This window comes from Mauremys reevesii, linkage group 4, assembly GCF_016161935.1.
Source record: "Mauremys reevesii isolate NIE-2019 linkage group 4, ASM1616193v1, whole genome shotgun sequence".
Taxonomy (NCBI): Eukaryota; Metazoa; Chordata; order Testudines; family Geoemydidae; genus Mauremys; species Mauremys reevesii.
Genome location: NC_052626.1, coordinates 24,193,311 through 24,218,599, shown reverse-complemented (window position 1 = coordinate 24,218,599; position 25,289 = coordinate 24,193,311). Strand labels below are relative to the sequence as shown.

The 25,289-nt window shown below is 40.9% G+C and overlaps 1 protein-coding gene across 10 annotated transcripts in view; it reads left to right on the top strand.

The window, feature by feature from the left end:
• EML1 (EMAP like 1) overlaps window positions 1–25,289 on the top strand; it is a 222,688-nt gene that overhangs the window by 135,598 nt on the left and 61,801 nt on the right. For 7 of the 10 annotated variants that reach the window (XM_039537398.1, XM_039537399.1, XM_039537393.1 and 4 more), the window contains 2 exons: window positions 10,526–10,708; window positions 22,925–23,057. In XM_039537398.1, coding sequence (XP_039393332.1) covers window positions 10,552–10,708; window positions 22,925–23,057 — 290 coding nt within the window. In that variant the 5' untranslated portion in view covers window positions 10,526–10,551. Of the gene's footprint in view, window positions 1–6,383; window positions 6,515–10,525; window positions 10,709–14,534; window positions 15,999–22,924; window positions 23,058–25,289 lie in introns of those variants that run through there. The other 3 variants (XM_039537402.1, XM_039537396.1, XM_039537401.1) reach the window with 3 other exon arrangements.

Genomic DNA, 25,289 nt, shown 5'->3' with positions numbered 1-25,289 from the left:
CATGCAGTGCTTCAAATATCTGTGTTCTTGTTGTATTTGTTGGTAAAATCAGACATTACAGCAAATCTTCCATAAAGTCATCCTGCCAAACATACCTCACTTAAACTAACAATGTTGCACAATTTGAAATATCAGTACTCTTGTCAAGTTGGATAGCAAAATCCCTGAGCTTCCAAATACTCTGCAATGTCACATATTCGCCGAGACATTGTGTTATCACTGAGAGGAATAGTTCTCAATTTTTTGGCAGACTTCTCATTGAAAATTGTACACATATTCAGAGATGCTTGAAGAATAAGCTTTTTGACAAATGTAGGGGGCATTTTCTCTTTTGCCATATCTTGTGCACCCAAATATGATGCCAGTTGTGCCTTATCATTCAAAATAGTTGACCGACCAAGAACTTGCGCTGATAACGTTAATTCCCATTGCTTCCTCTGAAAATATTCAAGAGGCTTAACAACGAGTTCGCTATGTTTTGTTTCTAAATGTCTTTTTAACTTTGATGGTTTTAAACTCTTATTTGCAAGCACCTCACTGCAGATAACGTGCTGGGGCTTTGGATCTTGGTTTGCATTAGCACAAGTGATGAAACCATATTTCAAAAAAGCATCACTATACTGTCTCATCCACACTTTGGTTTTCTTCTTAGTAGATGGTTCAGAGGAGGTTGACATGGCAGAAGTATTATAGAATTTTCTGTTGCCTATTACATACTTTTTTCATTTTCAGATGTAGATGGATTTGATGACTGTGTTTCCAAACTTCTTTTTCTTATTACAAAATGATCCATTTTTTCAGGACGAAAGTTTGTTGATTAAGCCTCACAACTCGAGTCTCCACAACATTAACAAAACTGACAGTATGCAGAAAGCAGTCTTGTTAGGTTAGGTGATTACATTCATAATGGCTCCATTGTGTATGCATGTAGCATACATGTGTCATAATGCATCAGACACTCTTTGCAAACGAGTCTTACTGGAAATAAGTAAAATGTCCAACATTTAAATGATTATAATGCTATTTTGAAAGGGTAATGAAAGACATTTTAAGAGATTGTGACATTTTAAATTTGCAAGTGACCCAGTGCCTAATATTCCATGACTTAGTACTGGGTCATGACTGATCTAAAATAAAAAGTGGTCATCATAGACACCTTTGCAAAATCTGTGTCTGTTTGCTTTCACTATCACGTCCTACTTAGGTAACTGTAAATCCAGAAAAAAGAACAGGAGTACTTGTGGCACCTTAGAGACTAACAGTGCCCTTAAGGTTGGAGCATCAAGAAAGGATATCCTTCAGCTACACAGGAATTTGGGGTATCAGCAGCACTGGTTCTTGGGGCCTACGGTAGCTGACCCCTGAGGGCACAGTTCTATGAAGGGGTTACAGAAAGAGAACCTGTGCTTTGGATCTGTGCCAGCCAGGCCAAGGAAATCAGACAGTGCTTCAGCCTACTCAGATTATGGGAAATTTAAGAACAGATGGGCCCACTATAGTGGGACATAAACACAGCAGCCTGGTGAGTGTCATGGATAGTGAGTTTTCCCAGGGCTGTATGTAACATTATTTTGACGTTTTCTTGTTTAAATATACTTGTAATACTGTTGGGGAAATAAGTGGTTAATCTGCTGTCTTCTTGCTCATCTTGAAATGTTACACAGAATTTTGACATCTGCCCATGGAAAAAACGAATAGCATAGTTAAATAGGTTACTAACGTCCCCTATAGATTCTTCTGCAGAATCAGTGTGTACTCCAAACTCAAACATGGCATACAACCCATTTCTACTGACTTGTTAAATTTTCAAAGAAATACAAATATTAAATAATACATTTTGAAACTCCTTAATCTCCCAAACCATCAGCCCATAATGTGGATTTAGGCTTTCTGGCAATTGCATATAAGATTTGCTATTAATGTTTGAAAATTGATCTTTGCAAATTCTCAGTAACTTTAATGACTGATTTTAACATGCCCAACTGAATAACATTGCAAGCATATCTTCTTTTAACACTTTCCTTTGACAGTCTGGGATTCCAGAATTTACCTTTTGTTATTTGTAGGATGAACCACTTCAACCATGCTTACTAGTAAATTGCATGTCCTTCTCTTGGCTCTATTTCAGATATTTCTTCATATTTGGCTACGTTCAGTAATAAGATGCTCCAAACTGGTAGATAATTTGGAAGCAGATTTATCATCTGACTTAATCTAGTCCAATAATTTGCTATAAGGAATCTTTCCAATCTATGAGATCATGGATTAGTTAATGGGAAAATAAAGAGACAAGCATGAGGAACATTCCCTTTTGTGCAGAGTTTTCTTTGAATCTTACAGAATCTCATCTAAGAGTAAATGCTAAAAGTTGTTGCTTCCAAGCTGTAACACAAATGAAATGAAAAGAGCACTGTGTCGGGCCCTGAAAAAGATTCCTCCTTGATCAAAGATTACCTGAATTAGAAAGCATTTCTCAGAAGATTAACGATCAGTTAATCAAACAATTGTGTATTCCTCATCTGTATCAAGAGTTGCTCAATGATATAGACGCTACAGAACTTGTCCATCCAGGGATTGTGGCAGCTCAAGGCTCCATAGTTTAGGTTGAGTTGAGTTGTTTGTTTTTTCAATTAAAGCAGGGATTTAACCCACATTGTTATGTATGAAAAATGCAGCCTTACCAAAATGACAATATTTACCCTTTAAGTACAGAATAAATTTTCTGAGAATTTTCAAGTAAATCCATTAATTAGTTTGGATTCAAATTTAGCACTTTGTCACATTTTTGTGTGTCCCCTCATGATCTCAGCTCAGACATTGTCTACACAAAAGAATGGTAGAGAAGTGAATCTTGAGTAGATTCAGTGAAGTAGGTAGTAGTCTAAAAAATTTTAGAATCAGTGGTGGTTTTTACACATTATCTTTCAAAACTGGAAGTTTCTTATTCAGCAGAGGCTGAAAAATTATCTCCTTCAGAGAGAATCTCAAGAATTACCGTCTTTCAAAATGGTTCACATCTCCTATTGTTTTAATTGGGAATGAGGCCAAAGGCTTCTCTCAACTAAGATGGCCTTTTCAAAAAGGTCACTATCTCTTCGTAGTGACAGCATGACAGGGGAAAATATGAAAATATCTAGCATGTTTTCAAAATCTGGGATCACAGACACAAACAGGCATTACTCATAATGATCATAATTAATCATAATGATATGTTTACTGCATGGCAAAACTACAGAGTAAAACTTGTGTGGGTGTCTTAAATATGCATTTCCTTGTATTATCATGTTTGGCTTTCTTTCAGGGTGGATTTGTTTTAAATCAAATTGTTTTAAATCATGATTTAAATCACTAGTCAGGAAGACTCAATTTAATCATGGTTTTCTACATAAAAATGCATTCTTGTTGGTTATTATAACCTTAATACAGTATATTCTTCACAACTCAGAAATAGATGTAGGTTTCATTTTGAGAAGGTACACACTATACATTTTTAAATAGTGATTTATTTTGAAAACTTTTCAGATTAGTTTTACAGCTATATCAGAAAATGAATGATTGTTTGGTTATTTCATTTACCAAAGGTAATTGAAGCAGATATTTATGAAGTCATTGGGAGGTAACTACAATTCAACCGGTTAATCATTAATATTTTGACGATTTTCTTGCCATGCTGTATTGGGAGGAGAGCATCACCAGACAGACATTTAAATTGTTTTATTTAATTAAAACAACAACATTAAGTGTTCTGGATTCAACAGCAAACATATATTAGTTTAACAAAACAAGCATATGTCCCTCCCTTCTCACATTTATCTCCAGACTTCTCCTTGTCCAGATCTATTCCGCCCCCAACAATCTTCTGTTCATTGAACTTTTTGAAACTTTGCACTTTTAGAGAGAGGTAAGGGATTGACTCTGTACACAAATTTGCAGAGGTACAATAGAGTTGAGGTCTGTTATTTCTCACCTCTATTTATTTATTTATTTATTTAAAAACACTGTTGCTGTTAACAAGTATATTACCTCTGGAGACACAAATCCACAGTATGACAACTGCAAAACTAAGCATCTCTGATGGTATCTTCTATACTGAGCACTGAGCATTGGGTAGATAGAAAGATTAACCTAAATAATCTATACAGAAGCCTGTGGAACCCCATAAAATGAGGTCCCTAATCCATGAACTGTTGGAACTCATTTACAAAACTTTTCTTAAACATTACATGAATATATTGTCTCATACTATAGAATTAGAATTTATAATCCCTATTCCATGATGAGATATCTTTGAGCTACAATTTATCTTAATTAAAAAAAAATCAGATTTAAATTAAAAAACTGAAAAAAATCATTGATTTTTATCCACCCTGCTTTCTTTTGTGTTTAATCTTATCTCTGTATTTGCTAGGTTTAAAATTGCTGTAAAGTATTTTATTTTAGATTACTGATATGTATTGTCAAACTTAACTCCATTTTAATTTAGTTTTTGTCTAAATAAGAGGTTGTTTTTTACTGTGGACTCAGATTTTTTTACAAATTGCTCTGTTGATATGAAGTTGATGATCATAATACAGAGGGGGGTACTTAAAACTAGACTACCAATATGGCTTAAGCTTTTTTGAACAGGTATTAGCTACTACAGAACAGATCACAATATAGATAACTGAATTTTGTGGCTTTCTCTTTTTAAGGCATTCAGCAAGTTATGCTTATTGTATTATTTTTAATTCCATTCTTCAGAACTCATACACACATTAAGAATGAAACTATCTCTTATCGCTCACTTATATTTGTATATGCATTCATGAGCAAAGCAGATTTATCCTCACTGGACTCTAACGCATCTCATCTATCTTAACCTTTTACTAGCACTTGGTGAATGCTCATTTTGTTCTGTACTCATACTTAACAGAGAACTAGATCCTAGAGGGATGTCAACAAGAAGGAGATAGTCACAGGTGACCTATGCTGAGAGGAAACGCAGCAACAAGGAGAGTTTGGAAGCTAAATACATAAGAAGCAGGAGGGATAGCAGCAGTAGAAGAGACAAGAATTATGTGTCTTTTTGTTATTCAACAAGTGTGTGTGTGAGAGGGGGGTGATGGAAAGAAGAGTAGCTGCAACAGATGGGAAGTGGGGAAATAAAAAAGGGCGTATATTGCACACACTTTGTTACTGGGTTGGTTGCATTACAGATCTTAGCCATACAGGTCACTACTAGTGCCAGTAATACCAGACAGCTCATCCTTTGCCAAGAAGTTTGCTAATATAATTTTTTATTGGATCAACTTCTGTTGGTGAGAGAGACAAGTTTTCAAGCCACATAGAGCTCTTCTTCAGGTCTGGAAAAGGTACTCCCAGCATCACAGCAAAATGCAAGGTGGAACAGATTGTTTAGCTTGTGTCTCTCACCAACAGAAGTTGGTCCAGTAAAAGGTATTATCTCACCCACGATGTCTCTGTAATATCCTGGGATCAACACAGCTACAACTACACTGCATACAATCTTATTTTGGGGATTAATTAGCTATTAGCAATAGCTTCAATAGAAATATCTGTTGCTCTACACAATAGTGATTATGCTAAGATTTGAAAAAACATTTGGTGTGTATTATGGGGAAACAATTTCCTCATATTTCAGAAATTTGAGTTCCGTTTTAGTCAAACCAAGAGGTCTAAAATATAGCTTTGTTCATTAATTTTAAACATAAAATTGCATATAATGTTTTTAACATTGACATTTTCATCGTGTCTTATTCTAAAAAGCCCAACTAACAAACTGATTGAAAACTATTGCAGCAGGCCTTAGAGGCCCACTACTGTTTATGGTCAGACAGTATTACTATTTCAATGTTTGAGTTGTTTATAAATCAGCTGTTTAAAAAATGCTGTTGCCTGGATTTTGGTATACCAAAAGTACCCTGTGAACAAACTTTGTAAACAAAAATTATTTGAATGGATTTGTAAGCAAATAAAATATACTAATTTTATGTGCTTTTTTGAAATTCTCTAACAAAAAACCAATAGTTTAGTGATACTTTGGGCATATCGCATGACATTTTAAAAAAATCTATTTAAATATTGTAATAATTGTTTGCCTGTGCATGCATAATATAAGGCTTTTGGTGAAATCTGCTAAAGCAGAACTCAGTTCTCGACTCATTCTGGTTTGCCAAGATCAAACTTTTCAGAATGAGTTTAATCAGGGTTTTTAAAGCATTTATTCTTTGTGTGGATTATTTAAATAACTAACTAACTAAATAAGGCTGTACTTCAGTCATCACTGGATGATTTTACTTGAAGTGACTCACTGATGATATTTGTAACAGGTTGGCTTTTCCTTTAAAGGCCGGTAGGCACAGGTGAGTTGAATCAGGTAGTTCCCTATAACAGGCAGCAGGTGGCTGTAGGGAAGCTGGGAATCTCAGGAAACTGCAAGGAGAGCCTTCTGCAGGGAAGACCCTGATATCAGCGGGTTTGGAAGCAGAAGACAGAAACCAGAGGCTTCAGCCAGGTAGGGCCTGGGAGTGGCCTGCCAAAGCAGGAAAGGCCCCAGACAGGAAGGCCTGCGTGTAGGCTAAGCTGGAGCTTCCTGGGAGTGAACAGACTCCACCACAAAGTGATGTGGGGTTTCCCTACTGAGACTACAGGCAATAAAAGCCTGAGAGTGACTTAGGGTGACCAGACAGCAAGTGTGAAAAATAGGGATGGCAGCAGGGGGTAATAGGCACCTATATAAGACAAAGCCCCAAATATTAGGGCTGTCCCTATAAAATCGAGACATCTGGTCACCCTAGAGTTACTCGATGACAGGATAAAACCAACATACTGTGTTTTGGGACTTTGAGTTTTATTTTGGAGTTTTATTTATGTGAATAAACTTGGGCCTCCAAGAAGGGGTGCTGAAAGGACAAGAAAAGCCTGTGTGGAGCTTGTTTAAGAAGCTCTTTGAGGGAAAAATTGTTATCAGGGCACTGCAGAGGTACTTTTGAGAGGCAACTGACCCCACTACAGTATTAATAGCAATCTTTTCATAGAATTGTAAAAACAAATATTTTTGTTATAATTCTGCTTAAAAATCACTAGCTTTTTTGCTTTGTATTTTGTATATTTCTGAACATATCCAGATACTATTTTTTGTATTTGTTTTTTCTTATGTAAATCAGAAAAGTCAAGAATTTGTAACAGGAAATATGAAGTTCTTTGATTGCACTCCACTTCAGTGGTGTGTACGCCCACACACACCTCACACACATTCCACTTCAGGTGTGTGCATGCTCAGTTAAGCAGAGTTGGAGACTTTTCCCTTAGTAGTGCCCGTTCGGGCAGTGCATGTGCCCTCTGCTGCCTTGTGTTGCTGCATAATGGTATAAAGGGCGGCGCTGCCCTAGCCCATCCTCAGTTCCTTCTTACCATGATCAGTAGTGGGAACCTGTCGGCTTGATCCTGCAAGTTTATCCCCTCACAGGGAATTTATCTTATCTTTCGGTAAATAGCTGGGACTCGTTAGTTAGTTCTTTATATTCATATACGTTTCATTTGTTATTTTTATTGTTTTATTGGCACGTTGGTTCCCTTTTGTTATGGGGTGCCTCAGTCTGTGGAGTTTAAGCCTTGTGCCGGCTACAAAAGATCCATGCCAGTGAGTGACCCTCATTCCACCTACCTAAAATGTCTCAGCAAGGGTCACGTTAGGGATGCTGCCAAATTTGCAGGGACTTTAAGCTGTGAAAGAAGAAAGAGAGGCGAGCCTGTGCCACATCCTTAGTGAGGCTGCCCTGTGTCCACCTGATGAGCCTTCCTCTTTGGGGAGTGCTTTGGTTTCGGTGCAGAGTGCTCCTCTGGACATTGGCACTGATCCCCTTCCCCAGTGCTGAGAAAGAAGGATAAAAGGTTGAATTCATCCAAGGAGCCGAGGCTTGGGTGTGCTAGAAAATCTAGATTCCTGGCGCCATCCACGAGTAAGCACTTAGGACAGAGAAAGGTGTCCTCTGGCAAGAGATGCTCATTGGTACCAATCACTTCACATCCAAGGTTGTTAACTGTGACACTGGTACCAGGGCCATTGAGATTGACCCCCTCATGATACTGACTATTTCTATGCAACATGAAAGGATCTCAGTACCAACAAGGCTGGAGGCATATGTGGCATCACAAGACATACTCTCCCTTTTGGTGCTGGACTCCCAAGGTTACAGGAGACAGCTCACCCAGTGCCAGTGTATCCTCAGGACTCAGCTATAGACTTGCCTAAGGCTAGTGGCTTTGGTACTATGGGTGGATAAAGCATCAATCTGTCTGGCGTTTCTCGACCAGTGCAGTCTAGGAGGGGTAAATCTACCTTGATATCCCTGGTATCAGTATGTCTGAAGCAGCACACTTTAATCTCGTCATTGCCTGGTATGGCATCACCATGTTCAGCTTCATCTCGCTCCTGAGACAGACAACGACTCTCCTTTTCCTTAATCAAGAGAGCTGTGTTGCTGATGCCCACCGGAGGGACGGAGATGCTCCAGAAGAAGGGAACCTTGAATCAGTCATAGCTGGAATCATATGCCATGTACCCATGGCTCTAATGAAATCTTCTTCCAAATCCTCCCCAGCTCCTATCTTTAAGGTCCAGGAGGATGTCTTCACTACTGAGCAAAATCCTCTGTCTTTGGAACATCCACCCACTATGCTGCAGGGGAATCAGTCTCAGCCTCCTTTATATTTGTCCACGTCATTGCCTGATGAGACTGTAGTGCCACAAGACACTTCACCAGTCCAAGATGACTACAGGCTTACCAAGACATTTTCAAACAAGTAGCTACCTCTCATGATATCCCTTTTGAGGTGGTCTAGGAGAGTTTGATTAGCCTTGTAAACACTCTGGTTTCAATAGGGCCATCTAGAGTGGCTGTCCCTATCAACGAGGCCCTCCTGGATTCTGGAAGACCCTTGTGGCAAATGCCATCTTCTTGCCTCCAACAGCCAAGAGGAGCAAAAGAAGGTACTATGTGCCTTCTCAAGGCTATGAGCCTTTTTATACCCATTCATTGCCAGGTTCCTTAGTTGTCTTAGCAGTGAGTGAAAGAACACATCTGGGATGGCCTTCTTCTACCCCAAAGGACAAGCATGTACAGAGACTAGACCTTTTTGATAGAAAGATATACTCCACAGCTGGCCTACAATTTCATATCTCTAACCAGCAAGCTTTCTCCCTCTAGGACTGTGTAGTTTTCAGAGAAGTTGTCAGAGTATGCCAGGCAGGAATTCCAGGCCATTTTAGCAATGGGCAAATGATGGTTAGGATTCTTTGCAAGCTTCTTTAGATGGGGCAGATTTGGCAGCCAGAGCTATGGGATCTGCAGATGCTCAAGGAACTGAGGGGAGTCTGGGGAAGCTCCGCCCTTTATATCATCACGCAGTAGCATGAGGCAGCAGAGGGCCCATGTGCTGCCCCAATGGATACCACTAAAGGAAAAATCTCTCACACACACACATCTGAAGTGAAATGGACATGTGCAACATATCTTGAAGAAAAAAAGTTACAGAACTGGCCAGTAACTTTTTTCTATTTAATAAGAAATGGAGTGGGATACACAAATAAGATTGCAGTCCAGAATAACTCCATTTACTGTTTTGAGGTGAAAAGAGTGCACACTTTCTGTCAGGTTCTAAGCATCTACCAGATTCAGTTATTTCTAAATATAGGATGAATTGTAAAGAAATGTGAAGACCAACTGTAAATTTACAGACTAAGGGCCTAGGCCTTCAAGGGTGGAGGGATAGCTCAGTGGTTTGAGCATTGGCCTGCTAAGCCCAGGGTTGTGAGCTCAGTCCTTGAGGGGACCACTTAGGGATCTGGGGCAAAATCAGTACTTGGTCCTGCTAGTGAAGGCAGGGGGCTAGACTCAATGACCTTTCAGGGTCCCTTCCAGTTCTATGACATGGGTATATCTCCTTATATTAAGTACTTATGCATGTACTTAATTTTTAACATTTAAATCAATGAGACTACTTTCATATATCGTTACTTATGTGCATAAGTGCTTGCAGGGTTGGACCAATATTGAATCCTTTTATAAGTGTCTCAGCAAACCAAAAATGCGTATGAGCAATATTTGAGACATTTCAGTCAAGTGAGAAATGACCAGTTTTATTAGATACACATATAGATGCAAAACAGCTTCTTGGTCTTTTGGTATTTTGGGTATGGATAATATTGGCATTTCTTTATAAAGGCAGGAGCTTGGAGATGTGGGGATAAATTGATTATACTGATACAGAATACAGTACATGCACTGTGGGTGTTTAAGAAAATGGATGTATAACAAGAATGAATCTTGAAAGTAAAGCTATGATTTTAGGGGGCTGGATTTTTCTCAGAAGCCTTTGTTTCCTCACACTGTCTCAAAACATTCCTTTTCATTATAATTCCACAGGTCTGAATAATTAAATTATGCTTCCAGATAATGTAGATACATTCTGTATTTCTTGATAACACATTGAGATTACATTGTTTTCACACCATTTTGTTTAGATGACAGTGCCTCTGCTGCAAGCAGTATGGAGGTAACAGACCGCATTGCTTCTCTGGAGCAGCGTGTCCAGATGCAGGAAGATGACATCCAGCTGCTCAAATCTGCCCTGGCTGATGTGGTTCGACGTTTGAATATTACAGAGGAACAGCAGGCCATGCAGAACAAGAAAGGACCTACCAAAGGTTGGCATTTCAAATATACGTGAACAAATGTATTTAAAATTAGTCAAACATTTATATGTGTTAAAGTTTGTTATTATGTCTTTTAAAACACTCAGGATGAACAAGAAAAATTAAATTTAAAAACAAAATTCATAGCCAACTAAATAGAATACATAAAAAAACAAAAGTAAGTGTAGAAGTCTTTCAGAAGCTCACACAACCTATCGAATCATCTGCATTTTCTTACTGTTTTAATCTACATGTTTAATTTTCACACAATTCCTATTTGCTGCCTCTTGTCCAAAATTAGATCATAAACTCTTCAAGGAGTGGGTCATCTTCTGTGGACTGAAATCCCTATTTTGTCTTGGCACTACAGATGAAGCTGATCAGCCAGTGAAGATGGCTAAGCTGTCTTTGAGTATCTCGTACTAACCTAGCTTGATTCATGTTGTGCAGAATAATGTCAATAATATACAAAGATAATAAAAAAAATAAGTTGAGCATCCAGTATTGCATAGATAGCCAAGGTTTGCTGCAACCAGAATGACATGGTGTAAGTGGTAGTAGTCTGATAGAGTCGGATATGCTTGCTGTAAAACTGCGGTGAGTTTGTTGCCATTCGAAAGTTATTAAAAAATGCATGGTTTTTTTTTCCTCTTTTGTAATCTTAATAGAAGTAATTGTGGCAAGCTAGATGTGAAAACTGTGGCTAGGTTCACAAGCTCTCTGATACCTGAATTATGAAAGTATTTTCATTACAAGTGCAAGAGTGTAATAAGAAAAGCCAAAGAGGAGTTTGAAGTTGATGATGAAAATACAAAAAGATGATAAAGTCATAGAAACTAAATGGATTCTTTGCCTCAGTCTTCACGGCTGAGGATGTTAGGGAGATTCCCAAACCTGAGCTGGCTTTTGTAGGTGACAAATCTGAGGAACTGTCACAGATTGAAGTATCAGTAGAGGAGGTTTTGGAATTAATTGATAAACTCAACATTAACAAGTCACCGGGACCAGATGGCATTCACCCAAGAGTTCTGAAAGAACTCAAATGTGAACTATTAACTAAGGTTTGTAACCTGTCCTTCCAATGACTGGAAGTTAGCTAATGTAACGCCAATATTTAAAAAGGGCTCTAGGGTGATCCGGCAATTACAGACCGGTAAGTCTAATGTCGGAACTGGGCAAATTAGTTGAAACAATAGTAAAGAATAAAATTGTCAGACACATAGAAAACCATTAACTCTTGAGCAATAGTCAACATGGTTTCTGTAAAGGGAAATCGTGTCTTACTAATCTATTAGAGTTCTTTGAAGGGTCAACAAACATGTGGACAAGGGGATCCGGTGGACATAGTGTACTTAGATTTCAGAAAGCCTTTGACAAGGTCCCTCACCAAAGGCTCTTACGTAAATTAAGCTGTCATGGGATAAAAGGAAAGGTCCTTTCATGGATTGAGAACTGGTTAAAGGACAGGGAACAAAGGGTAGGAATTACTGGTAAATTCTCAGAATGGAGAGGTAACTAGTGGTGTTCCCAAGGGTCAGTCCTAGGACCAATCCTATTCAATTTATTCATAAATGATCTGGAGAAAGTAAACAGTGAGGTGGCAAAGTTTGCAGATGATACTAAACTACTCAAGATAGTTAAGACCAAAGCAGATTGTGAAGAACTTCAAAAGATCTCACAAAACTAAGTGATTGGGCAACAAAATGGCAAATGAAATTTAATGTGGATAAATGTAAAGTAATGCACATTGGAAAAACAACTATACATACAACATGATGGGGAGTCAGGAAAAGATCTTGGAGTTATCGTGGATAGTTCTCTGAAGATGTCGGTCAAAAAGCAAACAGGATGTTAGGAATCATTAAAAGGGGATAGAGAATAAGACTGAGAATATATTATTGCCCTTATATAAATCCATGGTACGCCCACATCTCGAATACTGTGTACAGATGTGGTCTCCTCACCTCAAAAAAGATATTCTAGCACTAGAAAAGGTTCAGAAAAGAGCAACTAAAATGATTAGGGGTTTAGAGAAGGTCCCATATGAGGAAAGATTAAAGAGGCTAGGACTCTTCAGTTTGGAAAAGAGAAGACTAAGGGGGGACATGATAGAGGTATATAAAATCATGAGTGATGTTGAGAAAGTGGATAAGGAAAAGTTATTTACTTATTCACATAATATAAGAACTAGGGGTCACCAAATGAAATTAATAGGCAGCAGGTTTAAAACAAATAAAAGGAAGTTCTTCTTCGTCCACTTGTGGAACTCCTTACCTGAGGAGGTTGTGAAGGCTAGGACTATAACAATGTTTAAAAGGGGACTGGATAAATTCATGGTGGCTAAGTCCATAAATGGCTATTAGCCAGGATGGGTAAGAATGGTGTCCCTAGCCTCTGTTCATCAGAGGATGGAGATGGATGGCAGGAGAGAGATCATTTGATCATTGCCTGTTAGGTTCACTCCCTCAGGGGCACCTGGCATTGGCCACTGTCGGTAGACAGATACTGGGCTAGATGGACCTTTGGTCTGACCCGGTACGGCCTTTCTTATGTTCTTATGTTCTTATGATATATGTTCACTTAAAATTAACTTTTTAAATTTACATTTGATGGAAAATATGCATTTTATGGTCTTGTAATTAAGTTATAGGGCTGAGAATCAGGGATCTGGACTTTCCTCCCAGATCTACCACAGACCTTTTGTGTGACCTTGTGCCATCAATTACTTTTCAGGCCCTGATGCAGCAAAACAGTTGAGCACATGCTGTGGTGAATTAGGGCCTTTGTATGTTTTGGGGGGGAAGGCCAGCAGCTCACTGTGGAACTAAATTAATGCGTCTTAAAACACACTAGTTCTTGGCTGGAACATGCTGTAGACGTTCACACTATTATTTTTTTGTATCTCCTATTGTTGTTATGGTTGCCAGGTTTCCGACTGGAACACCCGGTCGAAAAGGCACCCTGGTGGCTCCGGGCAGCACCGTGTGCACTGCTGATCGGGCCGTTTAAAGCCCAGTCGGTGGCGCAGCGGGGCTAAGGCAGACTCCCTGGCTCCACGTAGCTCCTGGAAGCAGCCGGCAGGTCCTTACAGCCTCTAGACATAGGTGCGATCAGGGAAGCTCTGTGTGCTGTCCCCATCCCAAGTGCCAGCTCTGCAGCTCCCATTGGACAGAAACTGTGGCCAATGGGAGCTTCAGGGCCAGCACCTGTGGGTGCAGGCAGTGCACACTGCGTAGAGCCACCTGGCCGCTCCTCCGCCTAGGAGCCGGACATGCGGCCGCTTCTAGGACCCGCGCTGAGCCAGGGCAGGCAGGGAGCCTGCCTTAGCCTCTTGTGCTGCTGACCAGGAGCCACCTGAGGTAAGCGCACCCAGCTGGAGCTCGAACCCTCACCCACACCCCAACCCCCTGCTTGAGCCCTGAGCCTGCTCCCATACTCCACCCTGAACCCCTCATTTATGGCACCACCTTGGAGCCTGCACCCCCAGCCAGAGCCCTCACCCCCTTCCGCACCATAACCCCCTGCCCCAGCCCAGTGAAAGTGAGTGATGGTGGGGGAGAGCGAGTGAAGGAGGGAGGGGAGATGGAGTGAGTGGAGGTGGGGCCTCAGAGAAGGGGCGGAGCAAGGGGGCTTCAGGGAAGGGGTGAGGCAGGGCAAGGGTGTTCAGTTCTGTGCAATTAGAAAGTTGGCAACACTAATTGTTCTCCTTGCTTCTTTTGCTGCCAGAAACTGTTTAAGGACTGATACAGTAAATACTACTATAAGTAGGTTCAGAAAAAAAAAGCTCCATTCCAACATAATTTTTGAGGGGCTAGGAAGCCCTATGTTACATTTACATTCAAAGTTCTTTGAGGTGAGAAAACAAAGGGCAGTAACTATTGTCAAATTGCAGCCAGATCAGTTCTTATTTTTAGGCTTCATGACAGTGTAAGAAGTACAACTACAGGGCCAATCCTGCTTGCATTGAAGTTAATGGAGCATTCACTTTGGTAGGAGCAGAACTGGATGCTAATATTGCAGGTAATTCTTTATGATGGCAACTTTCTAAGGAGTTTGTACCGCATACTGCAGAGGAAGAGCGTCAACTAACATAAGCTGTTCGGCCATCACAAACTACTGAAATAAGTATTGATAATATTTGTAATTTCCTGCTAATTTCCAGAAATAGGTGCGACTATAAATATTAATATAAAATTTATTTTTATCATGATATTTCACCTTCATCATCACTGTCTGCTTCCCCCATACCTCTGCGGGGATATAAAGTAGAATTAGAAGCATCTTAATAATTTGTTCCTTTTAGCAGTTTTGACAAAATGCTAAACTTCAGAGGTGGACATTTTTCTTATGAATTATAGGTAAAACTATTTTTGAACAAACTCCATACCTCAAACAGCTTAACAAAACAAAAGCAACAAAAACGCGTACCAATTTCCTGTATGTTAAAATTGCAGTTTACCTCACTCTTAGGAATAATTTAATAACTTCAGAGTGATAGTTTAGAGCAGCAGTGACTAACAGTGACCATTACGGGAGGGATTTGACTAGAGGGGGCCAAAGCTGGAACTGCAGACATCTTGTCATGAGAAGCTGATTGAGACTCAAACTTTTTCACATTGACTGCACCTTTAACCCCCAGTGCTACAATTATTAAACAAAAAATTGAACTTGGATCTCAAACACTCTCGTGCAAAAGACTGACACATAACAGTCAGGATTTGAAGTGTAGTATATCTTGTTTCATGCAGATATTCAACAGTTCAAATCAGAGGTGCCATGTTGGGGCCCACCTGAGAGAAAGGTAAACTCACAGCTCAACTTTTAAGACCTGGCACTGGGTATAGCAGTGGACTGCAGATTCTAGAACCACTGCAGACTGCTCAAATTTTCCCATGGCACAATAGTTAACTTTGCTTGGTTTAAAGCCTAATGAATTCCAATTTTAGATACCATAATGAAGCTAAGCTCAAGATAAAATCAAGTATTGTTTGTGTCAGTGTTGTATGAGCACTTGTGTGATCTTTGAGTCATGTAGCTAAAAAATACATATAAGGAAACTTCAGTTGCTTACCTAGTCCAGTTAGGATTTCATTTACTAATGGCTTTTAAAAAATTTAATTAGCCTATTATGCAGAGTTTTTATGACTTCCTGCCTTTCTTTTATTTTTGTTTGTTATTCTTTCCTTTTTTCAATTATTGGTTTGTTTGTAATCTTAATAGCCCTATTAATCCATAGATCAGAGTATGACTAAAAAAGCAGCTGCTGCTGAGCCTGATAAACATGTCAGTGCTGCTACCACAGGTAAGACCCTGAAGCAACAGAACTTGTAAAATAAATATGTAACAACTGACAAAACTATAATATGAATGAGTGAATTACTAGCAAGCTAACAGTACTGACATGTTTGGAACTATTTGACAACTATAGCTATTTAGAATAACTGTAATAAATAAAACTAAAAAGCCACAGAGTACATAACTGATTGATTAAAGAATTTAAAAAGAGTTAATTATGTAGCACTAAAGAATTCCAGATTATTGCTGTACTGCATGCCCTTTTCACTCTAACTTTGTAGTAGTAACAGGGATAGAACTTGGATCCTTGTGCTCCAGAAGCACAGGTGCTTGCCACTTGATTAGAAGGTGAATCTCCATTAGCTGGTAACAGTATAGCATTTATGACATACTGTGGAGTAATTCTGATTCCATCAAGGTAGGAAGGTAGGTACACACTTAGCCAGCTCATTCCAACACTTTTTAAGAGGTTTGGGTCTTTATACATGTATCCAATTATGAAAACACAGATGATGTTTGTCAGCATGTTAACAAAAGCACATCTAGCCAAACTGCAATTGGAATCATGTGAGTATTTATATGGCCATGACATTGGTGTTATGAAAAGACCATCGGATGGTTAATGACCACAAGTTTTCAGGACATTGGTTTCATATGTCAACCACAAGGTAGCACCTCCATATTAAAAATAAATGAATACATGAAGAGCAGATTTATATTTTAATGTTATTAGAAAACGTTGTTTTGGTGTCTAATTTGCATTGCAAGATGCACGAATCCAATTTTTGTTAGTATTTATAATACTTTCTGTTCTGGTATTCACATAATTTAGTGCTGTCTTCTTGTCAAATGTGCTGCATGCTTTCATACTCAAAATGGACTTCAGTGCTCAGACATGTTGGCTAAAGTCAGTTAACATGCACAAACATATGAAAGTTTGTTTTGTTCAGAGTTTGAAAACCTGAGGTCTGCAAGGCAGTAATGACTGAGAAGCTTACAACCATCATATTCCAGTGTTTTAGAAGCTAGAAAGAGTTGTTAACATAGTATAATCAGGAATCGTGCAATTTTTTCTTAGTGCTTTTAAAAGAGTGATTTCTTTCATTGGTGTCAGTCTGTTAGGACTCTTCCTCATTTCAGTGTTTCCTCGGAGCATCCTCTGAGTCCTTTTAGATGTAATCTACATTCCCAATAGGAACATCAGAAAAGAACTAACTTCTTTCCTCAATGAATAAGGTTTAATGCCAAAACCAAGTTACCAAGTTCATGGGGCAGTGATTGAAAGCTTTTAGTTTGTAGAAATAAAACCAGGGTAGTCTATTAAAGCTCGGGGCCCCATTATTCTAGACATTGTACAGACACATAGGAAAACATGATCCCTGTCCAGAATTTACAAACTAAGATCCCAGTCTTGCTATTTTCTGCATGTCCATGTGGAACCACTTTGACTTCAGTGGGGCTCCATGCTGGCCCCACTGGCTGTGTTTCACTGCTTCAGGCCAGTGGGGGCTGTGGGAAGCAGCGTGGACTGAGGGATGTGCTGGTTGCCCTTCCTGCAGCCCCCATTTGCCTGGGACGGCGAACCGCGACCAGTGGGAGCTGCAATTGGCCGAACCTGCGGACACAGCAGGTAAACAAACTGGCCCGGCCTGCCAGCTGCTTTCCCTGGTGGGTCACGTGCCAAAGGTTGCCGATCCCTGCCTTAGTACTTACAGCAGAAACAGAATGGACATCTATGATGGGGTAGTCTGCCCATGTAAGGGTGCCAGTCAGCCCATCCCTGGTCATGTGACATGGCCCTTTAAAACGTTGGAAACTTTCTGGTGTATGCAAAGGCCTAGGAAATAAGCTGTATTGGGGGAGAGGAAGTGGTCCCAGGAATAAGTGTTAATTTGGAGAAAGTCACTTACTGTTTCTTTAAGGGCCCAGGACCAGGAGCCTTGCAGAGTGGTCAGGGTAAGAATCCCCTCTCACCCAATCAGTTGGGAATGATCTGGGAGAAGGGGACTAGCATGTATGCCACCTCCTCTCTCATAACAGGTCAGAGATCAGTAGGAGAAGGCTGACCTGTGGAATCCTCCAAGATAGAGGACTGATTGGGAAAAGGCACCCACCTGAGGGTGAAGCTGTCTAAAGCCTTGTAACTTAGAATCATAGAAGATTAGGGTTGGAAGAGACCTCAGGAGGTCATCTAGTCCAACCCCCTACTCAAAGCAGGACCAACACCAACTAAATCATCCCAGCCAGGGCTTTGTCAAGATGGGCCTTAAAAACCTCTAAGGATGGAGATTCTACCACCTCCCTCAGTAACCCATTCCAGTGCTTCACCGTCTTCCTAGTGAAATAGTGTTTCCTAATATCCAACCTAGACCTCTCCCACTGCAACTTGAGACCGTTGCTCCTTGTTCTGTCAGCTTGCCCAAACCATTACCCCAGCTCCATAGAAGAGAGCCAGGGGAGACTCCTGTCTGGAGTAGGGAGATCTGATTGCCTGAACCACAACCCCAGCTCCAGGAGGAGGGCCGAGGTGAGCTCCTGCCTAAAAAAGATAGCACATGACCTAACTACATGGCTCATAACCCCAGCTCCAAGAAGAGATCTGGGGATGGGTGGGGGTGGAATCCTGCTTTAAGGAAGGAAACAATACAGATGGTTTGAAACATAACCTGGTGAGTGCCAGAGAGGCTGAGAAGCCCCTAGGAATAGAGCAGGGGCTCGCAATACAGGCAGAGGAGAAGCCACCCACACAATCTCAGGAGGAGAGTACCTTAGGGTTGAACCAGGGAAACAGTATACAGGAGGAGCTCAATAGAAAGCAGGCCAGGAAAACAGTAAAGGGTTGGCGAGAGATTTGCATAACCGCTTTATATTGGGCCTTGGCCTGGAACGTAGGGAAGAGGCAGGACTGGGTTCCCCTACCAAACTCAGCAAGAGGGTTTATTAAGGACTGGAGCAAGTAGGCCAAACTCAAAGAGACCAGGGGCTGCATGTCCCAGTTAGGAAGACTGGCCTCCTGAAGCACTGGACTTTTCAGCACCCTGAAAGGGGACAGGACTACCAGCAACCCAACTGGAGGGCTGAGGTCTTGACAAAGGACCAACAAGTGAGCTAGACAGCAAAAGCTCCATCTGAATGTTGACTTCTTCTCACGGGATGATGAAGAGCAGTTGAGGGAGGGGAGGCAGACCTCAAATGGAGTCATAAGGGGGAGGATGTGTGAAAGAGCAGAAAAACTGCTTCCTGGCACAGCAGGGGTTAAAGAAAACCTGTGGGCTCAGCTAGCCACACTTCGCTAGACCTGCAGCCAATGCCAGGCCTGTAGGGGGGAGAAAAGGAAGGAGCCTGGCTCAGTTGGGGGCTGTCTGTCAAGATCTCCTGAGGCACCCTGACTTGAGCAAAGATCCTCATAAGCTTCATAGTCACTGTTTTGGAATTCATGGAGCATAATGGCATGGCTTCCACGTCTAAAGCACAATATGTGGTCTGTGCTACCCCGAGTAAGTATGGGGCCAGCACTGCAACCCATTGGTCTTGGGGCTACCGTGGTTACCCGCTCAAAAGTTTCTAAGGAAACCTCAGGATCATCCTCAGGCCCCATTTTGGTAAACTGGATAGAGGCAGGGTTAGTTGAATCTGCTGAAGCACTGAGTCGCAGTATAGAGGCCACCTGCTGGACCAGCTGCTGATGGTCCACAAATTAACAAATTAACTGCCAATTCACAAATTAACTGCTGCTGCTGGATGGCCATCTGCTGCAGGAGTTGTTGCTGTTGCTGTTCATGGTGGGTGTTTTGCTCGGCCATCCATTTCAGCAGCTGTTCCATCTCCATTCAAGGTCTTTCTTTTTGTTTGGGCTTTTGCTTTTTTTTCTGTTTGTTTAAATTCCTTTCAGCAGGGACTAGGGCAATACCCATTTTCTCCACCACCTGTGATAGAGCCTTCGGTGGCCAGGCGGCCTAGTGGCTAGATCATTGGTCAGATGGGTTGGAGGGGGACCCAGACTCTCCCCAGGGCCCTGTGTAGTTCCACCTCTCTAAACAGGTTGATGGATCTGCCTCTCTGCCGGCGGGGGGGTCAAGACCCGCTTCCCTGGGCTGCTACTTATTAGAGTCTCTTTAGTTTAGGGCATAGCCCCATTAGTTCAATAACCCCACAGTTGGGGCTTAGCTGCAGGCTCCTCTTGGCAGGGAAAGGTTTCCTTGCCTCCAGTGGCTGTGTTGGCTGTCCGGTCACTGATCCATCCCTTCAGGCAGGCAAACAGAGAGCTCCTGCTTCCTTGTCAGACAGCCCCCAACTGAGCCAGGCTCCCTCCTTTTCTCCTCTCTCCAGGCCTGGCATTGGCTGCAGCAGGGGCGGCTCCAGGCCCCAGCATGCCAAGCGCGTGCTTGGGGCGGCATGCCGCGGGGGGTGCTCTGCCGGTTGCCGGGAGGGCGGCAGGCAGCTCCAATGGACCTCCCGCAGGCGTCCCTGAGGAGGGGCCGCTGGTCCTGCAGCTCCGGTGGAGCATCCACAGGCGTGCCTGCGGGTGGTCCACCAGAGCCACGGGACCAGCAGACCCTCCGCAGGCACGTCTGCAGGAGGTCCACCGGAGCCGTGGGACCGGCGACCGGCAGAGCGCCCCCCGCGGCGTGCCGCCGTGCTTGTGGTGGCGAAATGGCTAGAGCCGCCCCTGGGCTGCAGGTATAGCAAAGCCATGCTAGCTGAGCCTACAGGTTTTCTTTAACCCTGGCTGTGCCAGGCAGCAGTTTCCTTGCTCCTTCACAGGAGCAAAGCTCATGAAGTCATATGGGCTTCCTGGACGTGTACTTTGGGATGCAGGAGAGTGGTGCCAGTTGTGAAACAGCCCAGCAGCTGAGACTTGCTACCTGACTAGCTGCTTCCAGCATTTTAATGACAGTTTACATTTTATATAGCATCTTTTTGTATGGATGGATTCTAAAGTTCTTTCCAAACTGATATATCGGCTATTTACTGAAACCATTTGATGGGCATCAAGCACAGCAACTGTTTAAAACAGCCTAGCTCTGCTCCATTTTAGGGCAGGATTTAAAATGTAAGGAGAATTTAAATAGGCAGAATATAATTTTCAGAACTAGAATTTTGCAAGGAGATTGAAGTTACATTTCTGGTCTTGTAATAATAATAGTAATAATAATAATAATTAATAATTGGATCTTTTAATGATAACAGTTGGTTAGAACCTGGATTTTATAGCTTTGCTGAGAGATGGTATTTCCAATAGTAATGCACCTTGTAATATCAGACGGAGGTATTGGTTAAATACTAATTTTAGAGGGAAGAGAATGCCTCATGAATCACACTTCTCCTGAAGATGCCTTCTTTTGGTTAGTGTTGTCCTCTAAACCCAAAGACTTTGTCATCTTTAGAAAAGTGGATGGAGGATGGAGGATGATCTAGCCCAGCCAGTAGCTCCTACTCTCCTCACAGTTAGGAAGACCCCAAGTAAGGAAGAGCTTGAAGTAATTTGTAGCTGAAGTTATGAGAGGTAAAGTTCCATCAAAGTTCAGATAGCTCTATGAACATTGCAGTTCTTTGCTTTTTTTTCTGTAGATAGAGAAAACTAGCTATGTTGAAAGCAACTGATATAAATACATGAAGAAAGTTACTAAGTTCATATTTGTTAATTATTTACGTAAATTAAGAGAAGCCGTTTAAAATCCAGCTGTGGAATTAAAAGATCCTGTTTCAAAACACTTTCTCTAACAGTATTTACTTATATTTACTTATATTTTCTATTGTTCACAGCCTTAACCATTGTTTGTTAACTAACATATGGTTGATTTGAATGAAAATCTTTGATAAAAACTGTTCCAAAATTAATTACGCATATGGTGTGTACATAATTTATTTTTCTATATTGTGTTTTTTTCATCAAGATGACATGAGAGTAGAACATCTCAGTTGATTATATCCATGGTTCTGTTGATTCGAAATGCATTTTCTCACTTTAAAAATATATAACATATATATCTACCCTGTTTGCTGGGTTCTCAGTCATAAAGCCACATACTTAAAAGCAAGTTTTTAATGCAATATATAGACCAGTGGTTCTCAGACTTTTGTATTGGTGACCCCTTTCACACAGCAAACCTATGAGTGCGACCCCCCCCTTACAAATTAAAAACACATTTTTTATATTTAGCACTATTATAAATGCTGGAGGCGAAGTGGGTCTTGGGGTGGAGACTGACAGTTCGCGACCCCCACATAATAACCTGGTGATCCCTTGAGGAGTCATGACCCCCGATTTGAGAACCCCTGACATAGACCTTGGGAAAGCTTGTTGCATAAGCAATAGTGTATAGCTTCTTTATTGAAGAACACAGGCCTCTCAGAAGGCTATTCTCCTTTCTTTCTGGTGCTACGTTGAACATGCTCTAGAAGGGAAGTGGATTTTTTTTTGGAGAGGGGGGTGATTTAGGGTTGCTCGTGTAAGCAGTCCCATTGAACTCCAGTAGCTCCCAAAATGAGTAAGTGTTGCACAATTAGACCCTTAAGCAGTACAAAGGTTATTTCACTTATGTCATTATGAATATGTTTAACAATAAAAATGATTTACCCCTTGTAGCTGAGATTTAGCAAGTGAAATTTCAGAAATGTGACTACAGGCTTATTGTAATGAGAGATTTCTGAATGCAATAAATTATTCAAGCTGTAACTTGTTACTAGTTTAATATTCAGTTTAAATTACTCTAGGAAGCCTATTCCAAAATGATTTCCTTATAATAAATAGGGCTATGGCTGAAGTTTAGTTAATTTGTCCCTGTTTAATTTTTAATCCCTACTTTATTGAAACAAAGTTAACACTTCAAAAGCATCTGTGAAATGTGTGTAACCTTTTTTGTTGTCTGCAGAAATAAAAAGTGACCTTTTCAGTGCAAGCTGTGATTTTACCGTCTGCTTGTCTTACAGCTAGACCGTTGGTACAAACACTGCCATTAAGGACAACTGTTAATAATGGAACCGTGTTACCAAAGAAACCAAGTGGCTCTCTACCTTCCCCATCAGGAACCAGGAAGGAAACTGTGTCACCAGCAACAAAGAGGTATGGAGAAACTTGAAATATGTGTAAGGTTATTAAATTAATTGAGAGAGTAGTAAATGTCATTGTTACGCTTTTATTAGAGCATGTATGTGCAGTTTTTCTCTCTTTAGATAACACTTTCAAAGCAATGGTCTAGATAATTTAAAGTGATTTACAGTTAAAATCTTGTAAAAATACTTACAACATCTTTCTATTCATACCAAGTTAATTAATCAGGCCTAATATTATTGCAGTAAATACCATAGAAATACACAATTATTAGTCTATTATTAATGTGTTTCTTTGTTGATTCTGCAGTCTAGTAGATTAAGAGTAGGAAATTTCTGCTTTGGATTTCATAACACGTTCTGAAAAGTAATACCAGGGTTTTGGTACAATTGTTTTAGACAATAGAAGAAACAAAATCTGGGGAAGGCATGCGGTCCTATGACAAAGTCATATAATGCTATTGGTCACTTTTTCTCAGTAAAATTATTTTATGTAGAAATCTACTTTGCTGTGTTGTACAAGGAAATTTACTTATTTCAAACCACATCTAGCAAACTCTTATGCCAGTGAAAGCAACCCTGCTCTGACTTCTTACTATTAACATGTATTTAAGTCCCATTAAAAAATTCCTTAAATGTCTTGGATGTGGTTTAAAAATTAGTATGCTTCATATTAGTGTATTCCTTTGCATATCCAAGCTCTGGGAAACTTAGCGGGGTGGGTGGAGCAGGTTCAATTTGGGCAAACCAGAGATGCACTACAGAGCCAGTCTGTTATGCCCCATGGTGCAAAAGATAAGATTCTATGTATGATTGATTTTTCCTTCTACGTTTCCCTACCTTGAATGCCAAACCAGCTTTGGGTGGTGGTAATACACCTCTACCTTGATATAACGCTGTCCTCGGGAGCCAACAAATCTTACCGCGTTATACCTGAAACTGCGTTATATTGAACTTGCTTTGATCCACCAAAGTGCGCAGCCCCGCCTCCCCGGAGCACTGCTTTACTGCATTATATCCGAATTTGTGTTATATCTGGTCACTTTATATCGAGGTAGAGGTGTACTATCAGTCTGTGGAAGGCAGATTGTAGAGGCAATGTGTCCAGAAATTACTTTTGTTTGTAGAAAGAGCTAGGGATACAGAGGATACAGATTTTACATTAAACATGAGGTAGAAACCTATGATGTGCTATGATGGAAACCAGTCATTGACATGATGAAAGGGGAGTGTTGCTGGTTACCCAGAATGCTCAAGTTATCGTCACCACAAAGCTCTCAGCACAAAGCGGCTTAAACTCTATACCACACAGTGACAGAATCAGTAAACATCTTGCTGTTGTTTCTACCTACCTGAGATGGAGCTGGACCTCTATGACCGGGGGCTTAGTGCAGTTGCAGGGTCAGCAGTACTGTTTGAACCAGCCCTGCTGATGGGAAGGAAAGATAAATTTAAATGGGTGAAATGTCATCAGAATGTTTAAAAGTAGGTGAGAACCTATTTTTAAAAGGAAACTATTTTTAGTGTTTCAGAAGTAAAGTAACACTGATTTGTATATACTGCATTTTTAGGGTGTTTAATTTTATTCATCATAATTCCTTTCCCTAGCACTAGTAAAGAAGAGTTGTTGCACATAGTAATTGCAAAATAAAATGCAGCATATGAGTATTAACACACTTCAGATGTACACGTAGGGTGTTATTTCATGCTCTGCCTCTAAGGGTATGTCTACACTATGAAATTAGGTCGATTTTATAGAAGTCGATTTTTAGAAATCGATTTTATACAGTCGATTGTGTATGTCGCCACTAAGCGCATTAAGTCGGCGGAGTGCGTCCTCACTACTGTGGCTAGCATCGACTCACGGAGCAGTGCACTGTGGGAAGCTATCTCACAGTTCCCGCAGTCTCTGCTGCCCACTGGAATTCTGGGTTAAGCTCCCAATGCCTGATGGGGGAAAAACATTGTCGCAGGTGGTTTGGAGTACATGTCGTCAGTCTCCTCTCCCTCCATCTGTGAAAGCAACTGCAGACAATCATTTTGCGCCTTTTTTCCTGGGTTATCTGTGCAGACGCCATAGCACGGCAAGCATGGAGCCCGCTCAGCTCACCGCTTCTGTTGCGAGCATTATAAACACCTCGCACATTATACTGCAGTATGTGCAGCATCTGGCTAAGTGACAGCAGCACGAGGACAATTGTGAGGAGGACATGGACACAGACGTTCCTGAAAGCATGGGATGTGG